Below are 20,699 nucleotides of genomic sequence, written 5' to 3' on the forward strand. Positions count from 1 at the left end.
GCGCTGCTAATGCTATTTACATCCATTGTGGTTTTCAGTCATGCCAAGCTACGAAACATGCATGACAATTCCTTCACCAACAGCCCAGGCTTTGACGTTGTTTAAGGGACAGACTGTCAAGCGGCTGCTAGTCTTGTGATACCCGCTGTGTGTCTTTACAATCCATTAATCTAAGGATTTATGGCCGATTCTTATCCATCCAGGAGGCTGATACCAATGCAGCCGTATCTCTCGCTTGTCAAAGTGGAGATCCGGTTGCTTTGGTTTTTCTTTCACAGTTCTGCTAATTTGATTTTAGTTTCCCTTATTTAGTTCAGCTGGTAGCTTCTTTGTTTGCTGGTTCATTGTTAATGTTTTGTCTGCATCAGGCTACATGATCTAGTTTTGCCTTTTTGCCACTTTGGAATTAAACCCCTGCTATTGAGAGTACCTGAACCTGCCTCTGCTTAAATGTAAGACTTTTTACCTGCACTTTGCCTCTGCATCCTGGGGTCACAACTGTGACGGGGTGTCCCGATCTGATATTGATATGAAGATATTGGTCCAATATCGAATATCGGAACAGTATTGGATTATGTTGGCCAGCATCTAAAATCATAGTGCTCCATTCCAGAGTCCGTGCTAACACTTCACGTCAGATGGCTATGAGGTTTTGCTTAATAGTCCTGAAATTTGATTTGTGCCCCCCCCACACACACACACACATTTCTTCAGAGTGACACTGTTTGTTTTCCTTGGAGGCAGCATGAATGAAGCTCACGGTGTCACAAGATTTACTGCAGACATCCAGCCAGGTTCCCCTTGTGATGTATGTGTTCACCAAGCCCTCTAAAGACAGTACTTACCTCACATGATCCCAGTGCTGACAAAGAATACGTTCTACTTATCATTCCTGCATGTATTGTGACTAAAAAGTATCTTAGCTGCCATCTGCTGGTCGTTCCAAGCAGATGCATAAAATAATACCACATGAATTCTTGCTTTTTTCCACTATTCTGTAGGATTATAAGTAAATTAAACCTCTTCTCTCCACAATGATATACTTTATTATATACTTTATGGACTTTTTTCTGAAAAATGCAAAAAAGGGGAACCATATCTGATGCAGAATAATACTACTCATGAATGCTAACATGATCAACATCATTGATCTTTGATAGAACCATCATAACAATTACCCTGTGCCCAGGTTACACAGCAGATATGATTTATAGCTTACATACACTTGCCAGCAGAGAACACCATATCTTTTTTTTTTTCAAACCGATACTGATAACTTCTCAAGACCGATATGGAACTGATATCAATAATCTCCTTTTTGAAATTTAGATTTAAGTGTGGTTTGTGCACACCTAGAGGCAAGAAGGACAATTTGACCAAATGTACCTGATGATTTGTCCTAATGAAATATCATGACATTACTACTGCCACATCACTAATATCAGAGTATAGAGGGGGAGGAGCCACCTGCTCTAGCCCAGCAAGGTGCACTGTATTCGTGCACATGCTCCGAGCGGTCGGTGTGACGCCACAGAGGTCTCTGGTAAGGTGTTTTTGTGTGCTCCGTGCACCCCCCACAGATCACTTGGTACAACTAGCAGGCAAAATGTCTTCCTCTTAAAGTGTTTGTTTACAAGTGAGCTCAGGGGAAGTTACGACAGGACGTTAATGTCACAGGCAGGAGAAAAAGGCAGTGCTTGATTTGCAGGTTGCTCATTGGATCATTTTTCCACTTCATTTTACTAATTTCTAATTAAGTTATTGGTTATTGGACCTATTTTTAATGTTATTGGATGTATTGGTATGAGGTCGTAGTTGTGCCATATTGTACCGATAATTATTGTGCATCCCTACTATCCACCCCTTTCATGCTGTTTTTTGCATTGCAATGTAGTTCTACAGCAGTGCAGCCGTGCAAATACTGCAACAGCAGCACATATCTGTTAAATAAACACCTCTCTGACTCTCTGGATTAGCATATGGTGAATGTTGCATGCGAAGCCCAATCAGTGCGGTTATGGTGTGTGCCATAATGAGGGGTAAGACCTCGGCCCTCAACTTAAGAAATGAGAAAAGCGTGTAAAAGTTCTTTGATTTCAGGGTTTCAGTTCAGACTAAGAAAGCAGACTTCTTAACTGCTTTCTGGTGCAGTTCATTTGCTGATTAGAGCAAAGCAGTAGTTGACAATGCTCAACTTTTTCACCACTTTTACAATTTGATGAAATGCTGAATGTTTCATTTGCTGTAAGCTATAATCATCCATATGATTATGAAATGAAGAATTCCACTCTTGAACTATTTGACTCTGCATGTAGTGAATGTATACAATATTCCCTTTTTGACTTGAACTACTGACCCCTTGATGTAAACATGGATTTCTGTTGTACTGAAGGATTACACTGAGCTCTTCGTGTACCTATTTTAGGCTAGTCTCTGTATTCAAATTGTTGGGGTGGAGTCCAAATACCATACAGACAATAAAAAAATAGAAGTTGAAGAACAAGGTGAGCTCAGTGGGGCCGCTTTCACACAGCAGACATGTGGGCGGGACCAACCCTCAAGAGCGGGCTGCCGTTCTGGTATGCCGCGAGCTGATTGGCTGACACTGACCAAAGGCGGAAGTGCGCGGAGCAGCGGGGATTCCCCGAGGGAAGTTCCCAACTCCGCAAAGTGGGCTATGTAAAAACACACACTTCTATGCTCATATCCTCACTACAGCACTTCCTAATGCCGTGCTGCTGTGCTGGAACATGTTGTCCACACGCTAAGTTGGACTTTTACACTCACCCGAACCAAGGTAAGCAAGAGCACCGCGTCATCATTGTTTTCTTAGAGCTAACTCAGTACTTCACTACTTTTACCTTTACATTGTTCCTTACACTAATGTCTTCTTGGTCAGTCTGACAGGCTCTCAGTGTTTTTTGGGTTTTTTTGGCCTACCCTATCAATGTATGGAAGTCAGGACTGGCTACTGGAAAGATCACATTTTGATTCCTCGATGATCTAACCTTAAATATATTTACAAACATTGTGTATACTTCTAATCTGTAAAATATTGTTATTATTTCACTAAAGAGTCAGCCTCCTGTATTACGGTTGAGTCAAATGTGAGTTTAGAGGAAGTCTACTTTCAGCCGTCATCATATTTACATTATATTTACAGTATGCTTGTATTTCATTCAGTGTCACTTCATAATGTACAATATGTTTTTTTTCTTTATTTTTCATTCTTTTCATTTTTTGTTTTAGCATTATACGACATGTTCAGAGCGTTGAACTGTTTGGTGTTAGTTCATCTAGAGAAGCCGCTCCACAGACAAAACTTGAAAATTTATCTTTTCCTTGACTTTTGCATGTAACGTGTGATGCTCCACCGGAAATAGCAATATTATCGAACACACACTTTTACAGCCTGTGAGCTACTTTTAAAACGACCAAGCCCCAAAGATCTACTTCCTACTATGAACATAGAAAATATATATATATTTACTATATTTACAAATATGAGTAATTATGTACGTTGTACATCAGGGGTGCACACACTTATTCAGCATGCACGTTACATGTAAGTCAACATGATCGATATCTTATTATAAATCACACACATAAATATATATATATACAGTATATATATATATATATATATATATATATATATATATATATATATATATATATATATATATACACACACACACATATATACAGTATATATATATATATATATATATATATATATATATATATATATATATATATAAAATCTAAGCGGTAAACTTTGAAACTACTATACTAAATACTAATGATTAGTATTTCATATTCACACTTTCAACATTTACATTAAAGTAGTTGAATCATTTGATAATTCACAATTCAATTTGATATGGCAATAAAGATAATTACACGTGATTCCTCAATAGTTCAAGATTCAAGAATTTTCTTCAATAGTTGTTTACATAACCTGAGTGATATGTAATAGCTATGTAAAAGAAGTCAAGGCAACATATTAAAAAGCTTTCAGCAATGGACACATTTTCCAATTCATCATGAAATAATAGTTTAAGAAAGAGAAGTGTAGAAAACACACATTTCTATAGTGGAGTCCATGACACCAAGCAAAGCATCAAACTGTTGACTTGTTTTCTACATAACTAGCCGCTACAAGTTAACACATAACTTTTGATGGTTATAGACATCTGACCATCACGTAGTTTATCCATCATCACAATCATAAAGATGAAAGTTCATTTTGGCATAGATGTACACATCTACCCATCATTTACTGTAGTTTATCCATAATCACAATCATAAAGATGAAAGTTCATTTTGGCATAGATGTACACATCTACCCATCATTTACTGTAGTTTATCCATAATCACAATCATAAAGATGAAAGCTGCATCTCCGTGTGTCGTTTGAGACGTCTGTTCAACGCTGCGTCTTTGCCGCGGGCGAGCAAGAGCGAATCAGGAGGGGAGCCTCATGTCAGCTGACTGATGTACAAAGTGATTTTTATGTAATCGACCCAAACTACCTTTGCAATGGTCCGGCAGCTTGCGATTGACGTAACGGGCACCCCTGATCTAAGAGACAGGAAAACGTGCAATATACTTTTTATGCACAATGTTTTTCCTGTCACTGATGTTTTGGAGTTTTGAAATGAGCTGTTGACCGTGTGTCACTTCGTATTTGCAGGGCTCATGTCTGCTCTGTCAGTGATGATTGTGGAGCACACGGCATGGAGAGGAACATCGCAGACCAGCTCAACAAAGCTTTTGAAGCTTATCGCCAGGTCTCCATTGAAAAAGACAATGCCAAAAAGGAGCTGCAACAAATTGTGAGCATCTTGAAGACAGTTCATTCATGAGCATTACAGCACAAATAATCATTTGTTGCTACGGTCGCAGGCCACAACATTAAGTACACCTGCACAATCTGACCCAAGGGTGGCCAAACTGAAATACACAACCACTTACGGAAAACTGGACCACATTGGCTTTAGAGGAACAGGTCCTTTAACATGCTCAAGTTTTGTGTAGCGTTACGACCTATTTCAACTTAGTGGCCGCACTGGAATGCCACTTTCTTTCATATCGCAGACATGGTGTGACGCACAATTTTAGTGGTTTTGAAACCGTGACTTTTTATACCGTGGTATACCTTGAACCCGCTAACAGGTGTTGTGTCAAGTTTTGCACGCATGCTGAGTGCATGCAGGTCGCGGGAGCACAAACGCTCCACTAAAACCTAAACTATAAAATGCTGTTTTTAAGGCACAATACTTCATGATAATAAAGCGACACTTGTAAAAGGGGATGCATTATTTGGATGGACAGATTTTGGATCTGCTGAGAATTGCATCCCTAGTATGTAGTTCACGTGATTTAGGTAAAAGACACCCACTTATAATGTGTGCTGTATCATTTGATCTAAAAATGTTCACAATAGCAATCAAGAGGGGGATGCAAATCTCTGCAGATCCCACATCTGTCCTGCCAAATAATGCACACCCTCCTATTTGCTGTTGCAAACATTTTTAGATCACACGATGTAGCACACATGAGAGATGAGTGTCTTTTAACCAAATCATGTGAATGACATGCATGTAAAAAGTTATGTTGGCCCAAAAAGGGGGGATGCAAAATAATGCATCCGCCTCTTTACTGTAAATGAATGCGATTGGGGCATATTTTTAATATTTTGGCATTATGTTGGAGATGTTTGAATGGGTGGAGCTCCTTTAAGTGAAACACCTTTTTTTAGAATTTTAACCAAAGGCGCTGGTTGGGGAGTCTGTTAGCACAACAAAGAGAATACAAAACGGGTATGGGCGATTGTTGCATCATGCCTCATTCGCTGTCTGTTAACCACTCTTCTTCTGTGGTTTTGGTCCTCTGATTCATTTGTAATGTAGTAACAGTTGGCCACCTGCTGACCATAAGCTGAGCAGGTAATTACTTGCACATACAGCGCTATGAACCACGGTGGTAAACATTCCTTTGCTATAAATACAATTGTTTAAATAAATAGGAGGACAACTGTGTCACAAAGTGCCACAATTACATTGTGAATTTTTAAAACTATCGTTTCATTATCATGAAGTACTGTGCCTTAAAACTAGTACACCGTCTCATAGCATGACCCGCATGCGGATCTCAGCGTGCATGCCGACACTTGGCACAACACCGGCCCGTGCCAAACCATGACAGTCGAATGCAGAGATGAAAAGTGCGTCCGATAGTAGTGAGCGTTTCTCCTCTTTCGGCGCTTTTTATGATGTTCATTTTCACCCCTATGTTTTACTTTTTTTTCGGCGCACTGCCACCAGAACAGCCTCTTCTTGCCTGAGAGTCATAATGAAAAAGGTTAACTAGATGTTATCCTTCTTCAGTGTCGCAACACGTTAACCAGTTTTTTATGGACCAAAATGTGGGAACACGTTCGTAACCACGCAACTTTGTAACACAGAACATCTACGGAACGTATAATGTTGATTTATTGTCACTCAGAAAGACAGATGATGTTAAATTGTGTGGGTGTACCTAATGAAGTGTATATTTAAGCCGTGTCGTTCTCCCTGATATGCTAATGTGAAAAAGTGACAGAGCAGATTGCACTAACAAGATAAATCTGTTTTTTCCAGACTGAGCATTATCAGCAATACACTCAAAAACTCCTAAAGCAGATAGAAGACCAGCAGCAGCTGATTTCCCAACTTAAAGCTCAGTTGCCAGCAACAAGGACACCAGCAGGTTAGTGATCTGATTGATCGTCATCCTGTCATCCACTGCTGTCATGTCTTGACATATGACGTGACGTGCAGCTGTGATGCTTTGGTGCCGTGGCATGCTGTTCATTGATGCTCTTTTGCATTCTAAGGAGAGATGAAATGTGAGGCATGCATCCATCTGGTTGATGGGCTCAGCGCACATGGGAAAATACCGCATCCGGTATGTGTGTACTTGATCTCTCTGTGTGTCAAATGCACTATGATAGTTGCAGTTAACACCCATTTGTGAGCATCTTCCAGAACGTTCGCATTGCACTTGTGCAGTAATGACTGCATGATGACCAGCAACTGATCAACACGGCTGCGTTAATTCATTATCATCCATTCATGCGTGACCTTTTTAATAAGAATCCTACTGATGCACATTTTACACTCCATGTCAGTTGTGCCATGGAGTGTGAAACACTTTATTAAATTGTTTTAATAAAGCTTGAGATGTTTATATTTCAAAGCTTTCTGACTAATATATACATTGGGCAGACACTTTAGTTATGGCGTGAGAGCCTATACAGCAGATTAGGGATGTCCCCATCCACATTTTTTGGCTTCAGATCCGATTTTTTTTATAGTCTTGCAGATCTGATTTGATCAGGTACCGATCGTTTTTTTGTTTGTTTGTTTGTTTTATTAATAATGATAAGCTTTTGTTACAAACATGAATTTGTGGAATTGAATATGGTTATGAAAATAGCTCTTCAAAGCATTAAACGTAATGCAAAATAAGTATTGCTGAATGGACTTTTTTATTACGCAGCATGACCAACAATATTGTTTGGCTTTTGTAACGAACCTCTGTGAGTCATGTCCCTAATCCAATAAAAGAGCCAATAAAAGATCCAATTGGAAAAAATGCAAAATACTTTTAGGGTAGGACTAATCATTTGACATGATTATAGATCAATTTGTGGCGTGATTTGGAATAAGATTTTTTTTTTTTAACAAACTCTCTTAGGGCCCAATGAAATCCGTTTTATTTTTTTCCCAAATTCCGTTTTCTCTGTTTACATTTTTTAGAATTTAGTTTTTTACCTTTTCCACTTTTTTTTTACCAGCATAGCGTGTGCTATTTGGGTCAGTGAATAAAACACAAAAAATCCTTCCATTTATTGATGCAATCCATCATTGGCCCATTTAGTCCAGTCATTGAGAAATGGATATAGCAAAAGGCCCTGTCACACATTGGTGAATTAGCCAGCTTACGACAACGTATGAAAAATTTGGCCAATACGCTGGCGTACGTCGAATAAGTTATGGGCAAGTTTTCTATATGTTAACAGCACGCGGAAGCACGCCGGTATACGTCTAAGTCGTCCAAAAATGTTGTGCTTGCATAAAACTTTTCGACGTATGTCAACATATGATTCATACGTCCCGCATCCGCGGGCAATAAGTTATGCCATCGTTGACACCCGTTCACACACGTTATTTGTAAGTTATGCACAAGACACGTCAACATACCTTGAGACAAAACTATCTTAGCTTGACCAGTAGAGGGCACTGTGACACTGGGAATGGAACTAACATTTTTTATTTTTTTTTATTTTTTTGCGCTTTGTCTGAGAGAAACAATGTACATTTTAATCAAGCATTATTGATCACGTCAACATAAAGTGCATAGGAGTATTTACATTCAAAAAGAATGGAGAGATAAAGCATGTTACTGTCCAAGTTAGCGTTAGGTTTGATGCACTGTCAGTACTGGTTAAGTATGGAATCACAGGAGTGCCAAAATTAAAAGGGAATACGTGTGGAAATACAAAGAGAATTAATAATACAAAAATATACAAATGTGGAAATGCAAAGAGAATCAATAATAAAAAAAATATACAAATGTAGTCATATTGTCTTTCCATTTTGTCATTGTTTTTTTCTGTATTGTCTTTGTTTTTTCCAATTCGCCGTTTTTCCTGTTTTGTCTTTGTCTTTTCCACTTGCGTTTTGTCATTGCATTTAGTAATGACAAAGACAAAAGAATGATTTCTGCATTGTCTTTGTTTTTTCCATTTTGGCGTTGCTTTTCCTGTTTTGTCTTGTGCATCAAACCTAACGCTAACTTGGACAGTAACATGCTGTATCTCTCCATTCTTCTTGAATGTAAATACTCGTATGCACTTTATGTTGACGTGATCAATAATGCTTGATTAAAACGTACATTGTTTCTCTCAGACAAAGCGCAAAAAAAAAAAAAAATGTTAGTTCCATTCCCAGTGTCACAGTGCCCTCTACTGGTCAAGCTAAGATAGTTTTGTCATAGTCAAGCTGCTAACTTATCTACTAATGCAAACACGACAGTCTCCATCTCCTCTCAGCCAAAGCTTGCCAAGAAGACAGTTTTGTCTCAAGGTATGTTGACGTATTACGACTTGTGTGTAACTTACAAATAACGTGTGTGAACGGGTGTCAACGATCGCATAACTTATTGCCCGCGGATGCGGAACGTATGAATCATACGTTGACATACGTCGAAAAGTTTTGTGCATGCACAAAATTTTTGTACGACTTAGACGTACTACGACGTATGCCGGCGTGCTACCGCGTGCTATTACCATATACAAAACTTACCCATAACTTATTCAACGTACGCCAGCATATTGGCCAAATTTTTCATACGTTGGCGTAAGATGGCTAAATCGTGAAGGTGTGACAGGCGTTGGCCGTTGGGCATAAATTGTGAACACCGGCAACACGCTACGCATTCGTTGATATAAGTTGTCTATAAGTTAGAGAAACATTCTATATAAGTTACTAATACGTCATGTTTACGTCGACCTCGTTATGAATACGCTATGTATACGCCCAAAATTGAAAAAAACAAAACTGTCGGCAGTTCAACCAACGTATGCCATCAAAATGATCACGTCAGGCATGCGCTGCCTAAATCGTCAATGTGTGACAGGGCCCTTAGCTAACTTGTCTAACGGGATGTCAGCCTCAGCACACATTTGCTACAAAATCTTCAACAAACTGTAATGCCCGTGCTTGTGATTATTTTTTTTCCCACTCAAAACCTGCACGTTGTCAGTGGGAAATGTAAAATGGTCCTTACTTTAAAGCAGTAAAACACAACACAGTAAAATATATCATCAAGCCTGAGTCGTACGCACACACACACACACACAGCTGCACTAGCTAAACTAAACCAACCCCGCTAGCTTCCATTCACGCTCCATAACCAAGGAGTTTCCAAGGTTTTTCGCCACCGTTTTGACATGTTTAGTAGTGTTTGTGCGGTCCCTGTTATCAGTCAGCGGTTAGAGCGGCACTTACCATGCGAGCTCCCTACATCATGACACAGTGAGAGGGAGCCGCTGCAGCTACGGAGACGAATGTCCTTTCAATGTCCCGTGTTTGGTGCTCTCCTTCTAATTCCAAACCTTGAAGGAGACCAGGCCTTTGAAGAGCTTTTTTTTTTCTTCTTAAAAGCCTTCTCGGGCAGATGGCGTCTGATGGTTGTTGGGCTGCCCTCAGCACCAGTAACAACCTTCTTTTGGGCCAAGGATGGTCCCGTGTCTTGACGGACAGCCAATGGGATCCACCGGCTCATTTTTTTGGGGTCTACCACTTGCCTTTTTTGTTCCACGAGCCTCAGGTTGTTTGAAGAAGTTTCAAACGAGGGTCTTGCTGCGTCCAACCTCAGCAGCAATGAGAGAGGCCTTGCTTATGCAGCTCAACAATCCCACCGCCTTCAAATAGAGAGCTTTTTTGCCTTTGCCATCAAGAGATCATGACAGTATGAATACCTGACACTAAATCACATTCAATCCAACATTTTGCCTTTTAAGGGCTGTGCTCTTAGGGTTGGGGTCTTGTTATCATGAATGTCCATTTAGTGATATGCGCATGCATTTGTTTTACTTCCTAATAACGTGTGAATATGCTAAAGGATTTCATGTTTAATGTTGTGTTATTAGTTAAAACTGCTAGTAGCATGTTAGTTGTCTATAGAGGAGGTTTACATTACCAAGCCTGTTCAAACAGCCGAACTCGCTTGAACTTCACTTTGGCTTCACAAGATGGCGCTAGAGGATTATTTGGAACAGTTCAGTCACTGTCATTTATTAACTACAGCTCCACATGAATACATTATTCTGTAGTCATCACGATAACTACAAATGTGTTTTGTTGTGTATGTTTTTTTTTTAGGACAATACGGGCACTGTCGCTGTTACTCCTGTAATGACTGTCAATAGCAGTGTCGACTAGTATGTTATTTTTTGTCCTTGCACCAAGACTTTTTCAACATGGACAAATGCATGTGCATTTCTTTCTCACCCGTGTGTTTGTTTGTCAGTCAGGACATGCTGGATGCGCTGGAAGCCGTTCAAGGGACCTTCCGGCAGATTCGCTGTCTATCCCGAAGGCAAAAAGATCACCTGAAGAGATTCCGTGGGGGGATTGAAACAGCAAATGGTATGAAATACACAAAGTCAAATCCATGCAAATCATTTAATAGAGAAAGATTAAAACGTGACAAGATTTCTTGTTCAGAAAAAAGGTTCTTGTAGGCCTGGGATGATTAATTAATTAATCACACAATATTTTTTCATTGTACTTCTCTTAAGTCATGTTAAAATCACACAATCAATCTTGTGTATTGTCTCATCTCGTGACACCCCTAGTATTTAACAATACCATATATTCATCTGGATACTACATATCATACCCAATATACATCTAGAAGTACATAGAAGTACAATGATACATGAATTAACTTGTATCTACCACTTGCCACAGCAGATGACATATTTACATCTTGTACATCTTCCTCTCTGTCTTACCACATGGATAAACCTCCTTTTTGGTCTTCTCCTTCCTCTCCTCTAGCATCCTTCTACCAGTATAGTCACAGTCCCTCCTTCTCACTTAGCCAAACCTTCTCAGTCTGGCCTTCCTGACCTTGTCTCCCAGGTGTCTAACGTGGGATGTTTCTAATCCTGTCCATCTTCCTCACTCACAAGAAAATCTAAGCATCTTCAGCTCTGCCTCCTGTCTGTCGGTCAAAGGTGCCATCTCCAGACCGTACATCAGGGCTGGTCTCACTACTTTCCAGTAAATCCTTCCCTTCAGGACTCCTGACCTGCGATTGGCTGGCGACCAGCCCAGGGTGTACCCTGCCTCTCGCCCAAAGTCAGCTGGGATAGGCTCCAGCATACCCTTGCGACCTTATTGAGGATAAGCAGCATAGACGATGGATGGACTCGTGCCTGTGTTCTCCACCCCACTCCATGCTGCTTGCACTCGCTTCGTCACCTCTTTTCCACACTCTCCGTTGTTCTGAATGTTTGACCCAAAGTACTTCACCTGCTCCACCTTCCTCTCTTCTTTTCCTTGCATGCTCAGAGTTCCACCTGATACCCTTTTATTGACACACACGTATTCCGTCTTGCTACGACCGACATTCATTTCTCTCCTCTCCAGCTCAGGCTTCCACCTCTCCAGGTTTCTTCCACCCACTCTCTGCTCTCATGTCATTGTCCATGGAGCCTCCTGTCTGACCTCATCTGTCAATCATCCAGCAAACAAGAAGGAGCTTGAATTCTCTCTCTGCATGCTACTATACGCTTTTTCTAAATCCACAAAGACACAATGGAACTTCTGTCCTTCTCTGTACTTCCCATCAGGACTGCTACCACTTTCCTTAGACGTTCTCCCGCTAGACTTTCCCAGAGGTTCATTGTGTGCGTCATTAGCTTTATGCTCTGTAGCTGTCACAAAGTTCTCTGAACATCACCCTTGTTCTGAAAAATTGACACCAATACACTGTCCCTTCATTCCTCATCTTTTCATTCATTGAACAAGCTTGTTCAAAATGCCGCTCCTTTCTAACCTCCACACCCCCACAGACCCAAGGGCCTTCCCATGATTCATCCTCTTTAGAGCTGCTCTTACTTCAGCCTATCGATGCCTGGAACGTCCTTATTTACAGCAGTCCCAACTTCCACCCTTCTACATTTATCACTTCTTCCAAGTACACTGGTGCCTCGCAGGCTTGGCCATCGCTCCCTTCTTTCTCCCCTTCTGCCATTTGGTCCTCTGCCCTTCTTCCTTTCCTCTTTTGCACAACATCCTACATACTATCAGTCTACACTGTGTGGCCATGCTCTCCCCTCTCCAGGGCATCTGCGGGGTCTTAACAAGTCTGAAATGCATTCATTTGAATTTATGGCCTGAAAGGAAAAGTGCATTTTTTGGGGAATTTTGCCCATCATCCACAATCATTATGTGAGACATGAACACACGTCTTTCTGTTTTCGGTTCCTTCTAAAGATATGAAAACGGAGGCAGCTAAGAACGCACGTAATGGGACACACCTATTCTGCCTATAAAGCCTTCTAAAAAAAAAAACTCCAAAAAGCGCCAACAAGGCTCCATTTCCATAATGTGAGCTGCATGTGAACCACATTGTTATTATTATTGTTATTAACATTGATGTAGTAACACCTCGCCACACCACAACGGCTAGCTACTAGCCCATGTCTGTTTTCCTCATCTCTCGCCTCCAGACAGGCAGGAAGAGGGTTCACTCTGTGCATTACTTTCAGCACCTTGGCAAGTTTGTTCCATAGAACAACAGCATGAAGGTGGATGGGGCCCGCTAGCATACACACGGAGGGCAGAAGAGTGTAACGTAGTAGAAATGAGTGTCCTACGGGAATATGAATGTACAGTGTCAGAGGTATACCGTATATTTCCATTGTCAACATGAAAGGCATCACCTTGTGTGAGAAAAATCAATGTTTATGTCCTGCCTAACAGATCAGCAGTTCTCCATGCCCATCCAGTGCACAGACGGCACAGCAGAAGAAGACGAAACAGCCTTTTCCTCTGCATTACAGTCGGCGGTGGATAATCCGCTGCCTCCTACATCCCTGACGTCGCGTGGCGCCGGCCCGGACGACAGGGACTTTGTAGACTCTCTCACCAAGCTCAGTGTCAAATTCCCACCCCCTGCGGACAGCGAATACGACTTCCTGAACAGCGCCCCGGAAAGGCATGTGGGTCTGACCGTGCCCATGAGGCGGCCTCTCTGCGGCGCCTCCACCGTGGCCAACGAGGGGGAGGAAGAGGCCTCGGAACTGCCCACCACGCCGTGTTTTACTTACCCCACGTTCCCCTCTCACGCCACATCTTCTTCCCTCTCCCAGGAGAACATTCGGGGACCCCAGCAGGTGAGAAGGAGGTCTGTGAAAAGTAGTAGCAAATGATCAGCTTCTGATTGGTCTCCGCAAAAGGAGGAGTGAAACTGTGGGAAATGAAAAACAAGCCCCAGGTACTGTGAAATAAGTGATGCTTGTATTATTTCAACATGGATGCTGCGCTTGTATTAGCATATTTGCTTGAAAGTGTGAGCCAGATGGAAGTGTAACACAGTGTCAGAACTGCCTGATGAATATCACATGCACGTTTCATTACGAATACGTAAGAAGGCCCATTGAAGAAATGAACCATAAGCAGCAACCTTTTTTTTTTTAAACTACATCACCAAGCTCACTTTTTCAGCCTGAGAAATATTTTTCAAATATCTACCTCCTACTGTAAATCTATAAAATATACAGTATATATTCGCCATATTTATAAATATGAGTATTTATGTATGTTTATGTACGTTGTACAGCTGCACGTACTTTTCCAGCATGCAAGTCAACGTGATGTACCTCTTACTATAAAACATAACATAACTGGAGACTACTATACTAAATACTAATGATTAGTATTTCACATTCACACTTTCATCGAAGTAGTTGATCATTCAATAATTCACAATTTAATACGGCAATAAAGATATCATTCCTCAATAGTTGTGTGCATAACCCGAGTAGTACAGTGGTGTGATAAAGTGTTTGCCCCTTCCCGATTTCTTTCTTTTTTGCGCTTGTCACACTGAAATGTGAAATCAAACAAATGTAAATATTAGTCAAAGACAACACAACTCAACACTTCATGCAGTTTTGAAATGAAACTTTTTATTATTAAGGGAGAAATAAAACATCCGAAGCTACATGTCCCTGTGTGAAAAAGTGATGGCCCCCTAAAGCTAATAAGTGGTTGGCCCCCCCTTAGCAGCAACAACTGCAATCAAGCGTTTGTGATAACTTGCAATGAGTCTCTTCCAGCGCTGGGGAGGAATTTTGTAGAATTGTTGTCATGCAATCACTTCTTCACACAGGGCCATGTAGCTTTGGATTTTTTTCTCCATCCATCCATCCATTTTCTATGCCGCTATTCCTAATTAGGGTCGCGGGGGCATGCTGAAGCCTATCCTTAATAATAAAAAGTTTCATTTAAAATTAATTCAAAACTGCATAAAGTGATCAGTTGTGTTGTCTTTGACTAATATTTAACTTTGTTTGATGATCTGAAACATTGAAGTGTGACAAAAAAAATAAGAAATCAGGAAGGGGGCAAACACTTTTTCACACCACTGTATGTCAGTGAAAATAGCTACGTAGTGTTCATTATACACACACTTCATGTATTACGTCCAGTTAGCATTTGCTATCAAACATGACACATATAGAATAAATGAAAATAATTATGTAAAAGACAATGTAGCCCAAGTCAAGGCAACGTATTAAAGAGCTTTCAGCAATGGACACATTTTCCAATTCATCATGAAATAATAGTTTAGTCAACACAAGTGTAGAAAACACACATTTCTATCGTGGAGTCCATGACGTCAAGCAAAGCATCAAACTATTGACTTGTTTTCTACAAGTGAACACATAACTTTTATGATGGATATAGACATCTGACCATCACGTTGTTTATCCATAATCACAATCATAAAGATGAAAGTTCATTTTGGTATACATGTAGAAGTAGACGTCTTACCATCATTTACTGTAGTTTATCCATAATCACACGGGGCACTCCTGCTTTAACGGAAGACTTTGAACGTCAGCATGCTTTGAGAGAGTGAGTGGAAATGAATTAAATGTTTTCTTTGCTTCAGTCTCTGTGGACGCCCGAGATGTGCCACGCCGTGGAAGTGGGATCAGAGTCGGCGACGCCTTGCAGCAGCATCCCAGATAAATGTGCTTTCTGCCACGCCGTGGTTCCTCAGGAGCGGATGAACAGCCACCTCTACTCGCATTTCTCTCCCGAGGATGACAGCCACCACTGACGGCCCAGAGACTTACTGTAACGTGGCCGCATCCTGAAAGTATGTTCACTGCACGGGACACTGCGATGACACTTGAATCCATTTATTTCATATTGAAGAACTGAATGGTGCAGTCCCTGCTTATTGCATTCTTCTCATACATTTACTGCGACATGTAATGAGGAAATAAAGCCAACATTTACTCTCAGAAGATAACAGAAACAATCCCTTTTATCCCTTTTGTTACAAGGTGGACCAAAGTATGTTTCTATATGTTGAAGTACTATTTGCATTATCGACAAATTCATATCTTTTTTGATGGAAAAATTAAATGTAATCATCTGTGAACAAAGGCACATCTTTGGCCCTCTATATCTCCTACAACAAGCCCGTGGTGGCTTTGACATGCTAACCCAGCAACATACAGGTGCTCCTCACGTCACCAACGTTCCCTAGACGTGTTCTAAATCCATTTTAGTGGAAGCCAGAACTCAAATGAAGACTTGACGTCACTCACACTGTATACAGCAGTGTCGCTTTTGGCAGCCATTTTATTTGTAGTCTTCATTTTTTGGACCAAAGTGCTTCTTGTTTTAGTCACATTTTAGTCCGTTTTCTATGTGATTGGTTTAGTCTAGTTTTAGTTGACAAACCTGAACCCATTTTAGTCTGGTTTTGGTCAGTTCAGTTTTAGGAAAAACAATCATTCAACACTGAAAGAAAGAAGTATCTCGTGTCAGCCATTGAAACGAGCAACATACACAACTCCTCATAATAATAATAATAATAATAATGGATTACATTTATATAGCACATGTTGTTTCACTGCAACTAGTTAGCTCAGTGGTTAAAACAACTAGCCACTAGCCAGCTAGCGACTAGCTTCACCACACGCTAGCCAAAGGTACACTACATATTGGAGCTGCCGCCACTGCTGCTGTGTTTTTGTTTTTGATGCTAGGTGTGGCGTTCCTTTCTATGTTGCTATGTGAAATCAATGCACCCAGGAAGGAAGTTCCCAAAATACTGTAAGTATGACATGTTATCATGACTGTAGCTGTTACTTCATGCTCACAGCATGGATAGAAAACCACTAAACCTTGTTGGAGCTTTTTTAGAGGGCTTTCCTGGTGGAATAGGTGTATCCCATTATGTGCATTGTTAGCTCCTCATGCTAGGATTGTGGATGATGGGCAAAATTCCCCCCCAAAAAAGCAATGAGGAGATTGTGAAGTTGTTGCATTTGTCAGCTGTAGGGGGAGCCCAATTGTTCCATACTCGTTCTTTACCTGACATTTGCTAATCACAAGTCTTTTCTTAATTGATGAAAGGGTGATATATTTGTTGAATTAGCACGGTAATAAGAAGCAGCTGTTTGTTGATCACCATGATGTTTTTTTTTAAACGTTTCAAAGTTGTCTGCCATTTCTGAAGTTTATACGCCATGTGTTCTTTACACACAAAAACCGCTTTTATTCCTTAATGACGCACAACATCAGGCACCAACACGCCGTTCAATTAGCACAATTACGTCCACATTTGTCAGCCCTGGTTTTTACCTCCTGCTAGCAGTATTTTATTGGACGACTGAACATCTGCACGTGACAGGTATTGATTGCCATGGCAGCATTTTTTTACATTCACTCAGTGCAAACACAAGTATATGTCTTGGATGTTAAAGTCAGTCTTTCTAGAGGCTAAGCTAGGATTTGTTGGCACGGATGCTTTTGATTGCGTGTTATAAATAGCACACGTTCACCCTGCCAAACATGACTTGTTCATTAGAGCTTTTTTAATGACAAACGATATCATGTGACATTCTGCAGCACAACATGGATGGTGGGTGGGATGATTGTGTCTGGCAAATACTTATCCCTAATGATGCTCTCTGCTTCATCTGTGAAGAGTCCAACATAGTGCAGCCTACACGCTTTTCTCTCTGGGAGCAGGAACAGCTGCTTGCTCATAATTACCTTGTCATTCATTGTTTGGAAGAGGAAACTCATACTGACAGTGCCTCTTATTAGATTTGCTTTATTTATTTTTATTTTTGCTAAGCGGACCTGCATAGTTAGCCTCCTGTGTGTTGGTAAAAGAAAACTTGAAGAGAAAAAAAAATGAGAAAGAAACACTTTGGAAGTGAAAAGTGAAAAAAAAAAATTGATAAAAGAAAACAGTTTGGAAGTGAAAGTGAAAAAGAAAACAGTTTGGAAGTAAAAGTGAAAAAATGAAAAGTTTGGAAGTGAAAGTGAAAAAAAATGAAAGAAAACAGTTTGGAAATGAAAAGTGAAAGTGAAAAAAGTAAGTTTGGAAGTGAAAGTGGAAAAAAACGAAGTTAAAAGTGAAAGTGAAAAAAAGAAAGTTTGGAGGTGAAAGTGGAAAAAAAAGAAAACCATTTGGAAGTGACAAGTGAAAGTGAGAAAAAAGGGAAAAAAGAAAACAGTTTGGAAGTAAATATGGGGGAAAAAAATAGTTTGGAAGTGAAAGTGGAAAAAGAAAACAGTTTGGAAGTAAAAGTGGAAAAATGAAAACAGTTTGGAAGTGAAAGTGAAAAAAAAAGAAAGAAAACAGTTTGGAAATGAAAAGTGAAAGTGAAAAAAAGTAAGTTTGAAAGTGAAAGTGGATAAAAAACGAAGTTAAAAGTGAAAGTGAAAAAAAGAAAGTTTGGAGGTGAAAGTGGAAAAAAAAGAAAACCATTTGGAAGTGACAAGTGAAAGTGAGAAAAAAAGGGGAAAAAAGAAAACATTTTGGAAGTAAATATGGGAAAAAGAAAATAGTTTGGAAGTGAAAGTGAAAAAAGAAAACAGTTTGGAAGTAAAAGTGGAAAAAAAGAAAACAGTTTGGAAGTGAAAAGTGAAAGTGGAAAAAAAAAAACGTTTGGAAGTGAAAAGTGAAAACTAAAACTAAAAGACAGGAGTTTGGAAGTGAACTTCAGCGCTGTGTTGCTAGATTTTAGCTTCCATTTTCAGCTGCATGCTCTGTTTTGTCTTTAAAAAGGGGGTTGAAATTTAGTGATTCTTTAGATTGATCAAAGTGGTATCAGCGATACTTTGTGCAAATTCAGCTAATGTGTCTGGTAAATTTGACAAAGTAGTGTAGTTCTTATCATACCATAAATCGATTCAACAAATGATTAATCGAAACCAACCAAATACTTCATCATTAATTGAAGTCATTTATTGATTTATTGTAAACCCTGAAGTATATCGTAGGTAGTGCAGTGATTTCAACATAGCTAAGCTGATATACAACAACAGGACAAAATCATATCAAATATGTATCAATACAAAGAAGTAAAATAATAAAAGCATTGAAATAAGTGATGAATGATTAAGAACTACTATAAGAACGAATGAAAACTTTATTCACAGTTTGTTTACCATCGATCACCCTTTCAAACAAACATGACCGCAAACGACTGGAGTATCAAAAGTGTGGATATTTTGATTTGAGAATCAATTTTAGCTGCTAGCGGAAGTATTGACCCACATCACCAGTGATAGGTCAAATAATAAGGACGTCAAAAAGCACCTTAACTCGTTTGTTTCATAAATTACGTTGTCGTGAACGCATGCGCATCATCTCTCTGTTACGGTCACAGTCGACGTAAACACGGACAATGCACTTTTTATTCGTATTCATCATTTATTGCAATGCTTTTATTTTTTCATTTTTAGTGTTGCAAATACCATTTTCACATATTTGACATGATTGTGTCCTGTTATTAGCTTGGCTATATTGGAAATCACCAATCATTGAATAAATACATCATTATTAATGCATTTCAATTAATTAATTCATTTTATTTGATGAGTAAAGGCACTACTTTTTAAACTTGTAAAAGTATTGGTATCGTCCGCGCTAGCCTGAATTTTACTCAGTATCGGCTCGGAAACGAATTCAGTGGTATCGCGCATCACTACCTAGGAACGGCACGAGACGCCGCGAGTTGCATTCAGGGACACTTCGAAAATCACTAGCAAGTCTTTGTTACGCGTGTATGTGTGGTGTAAATAAACAGAAAGACAAGGAGAAACAATACGTGGATATTCTTATCTCGCTCTAACCTGACTCTACAATTTGCTGCAACGTATGCTCGGAAATCCCAGAAATACATGCGAACTCAACTTACGCCACGTGGTGTCTTTGAAAGCAAGCCTTCATTAAAGCGATCGTGCTGCTATTAAAGAGAATAGCCTTAACCACACGTGTGATATCTTTTATTTTAGCTTGATTTGGAGATGGTGATACATCCAAATACATACTGTATCATTTATCATATATCTCACACACAGTGCCAAATGAATCGTAATTCATTCATTTGAAAAGGGCGATGAGTTGTATGAAAAATGTTGAATGATTGTCGTAAAAAAAGGCAAAGTGGATCAAAAGTGTTGTCCGGTATGGATTGCGCTGGATCAGCAGTGGTCTGATTCCGAGGTGTCAGAATTGCCAGGAGCGGGAAGGTGAAAGCAATCACGGGTGAGAAGAGTGCAGCAACTAATTATCCAAGTCATCTGTGGAGAGAAGCATTGGAGGAGCGCTAGCACGCTGACTGGTGACAGATTGGTGCGGAGGGGAAGGGGAGGTGTTAGAACAATGGAAAGCAGCCCCCGCCCCCTCCCATCATTACTGCTCGCTAATCAGCACTGCTGCTGCACACACTTTGGGGGGCACGGGTTGGGGGGGGGGGGGTTGACACTGCTGGCAGTCGCATTCACTGTAATGTTTGAAAATGAATGAATGCTTGGTGGTTGCCTACGGACTATTATTAGTCCAAAAATATTCAAAGACAACTTCTATGG

General features: G+C 40.1%; 1 protein-coding gene across 2 annotated transcripts; it reads left to right on the plus strand.

Annotated features, from left to right (window-relative positions):
• The first annotated feature begins 2,622 nt into the window (after positions 1-2,622).
• tank (TRAF family member-associated NFKB activator) lies at positions 2,623-18,610 on the plus strand. 2 transcript variants are annotated; one of them, XM_054787902.1, is made up of 8 exons: positions 2,623-2,797; positions 4,697-4,838; positions 6,645-6,753; positions 6,881-6,951; positions 10,935-10,993; positions 11,083-11,201; positions 13,548-13,971; positions 15,745-18,610. In XM_054787902.1, the coding sequence occupies exons 2-8, from the start codon at positions 4,740-4,742 to the stop codon at positions 15,863-15,865; spliced, it is 1,002 nt and encodes a 333-aa protein (XP_054643877.1). In that variant the 5' UTR covers positions 2,623-2,797; positions 4,697-4,739; the 3' UTR covers positions 15,866-18,610. The 2 variants fall into 2 exon arrangements, with proteins under 2 accessions (XP_054643877.1, XP_054643876.1); XM_054787901.1 differs by having other exon boundaries at positions 2,624-2,797; positions 13,548-13,960.
• Positions 18,611-20,699: the final 2,089 nt, after the last annotated feature.

This window comes from Dunckerocampus dactyliophorus, chromosome 9, assembly GCF_027744805.1.
Source record: "Dunckerocampus dactyliophorus isolate RoL2022-P2 chromosome 9, RoL_Ddac_1.1, whole genome shotgun sequence".
Classification (NCBI taxonomy): domain Eukaryota; kingdom Metazoa; phylum Chordata; class Actinopteri; order Syngnathiformes; family Syngnathidae; genus Dunckerocampus; species Dunckerocampus dactyliophorus.

What these genes read in the sequence shown, in the direction of transcription:
- tank (XM_054787901.1), top strand. Translation starts at nt 4,740, where the DNA reads ATGGAGAGGAACATCGCAGACCAGCTCAACAAAGCTTTTGAAGCTTAT. An exon ending in AAAAGGAGCTGCAACAAATT is followed by an intron (nt 4,839 to 6,644) that starts GTGAGCATCTTG and finishes TGTTTTTTCCAG; the next exon opens with ACTGAGCATTATCAGCAATA. An exon ending in ACATTCGGGGACCCCAGCAG is followed by an intron (nt 13,961 to 15,744) that starts GTGAGAAGGAGG and finishes TCTTTGCTTCAG; the next exon opens with TCTCTGTGGACGCCCGAGAT.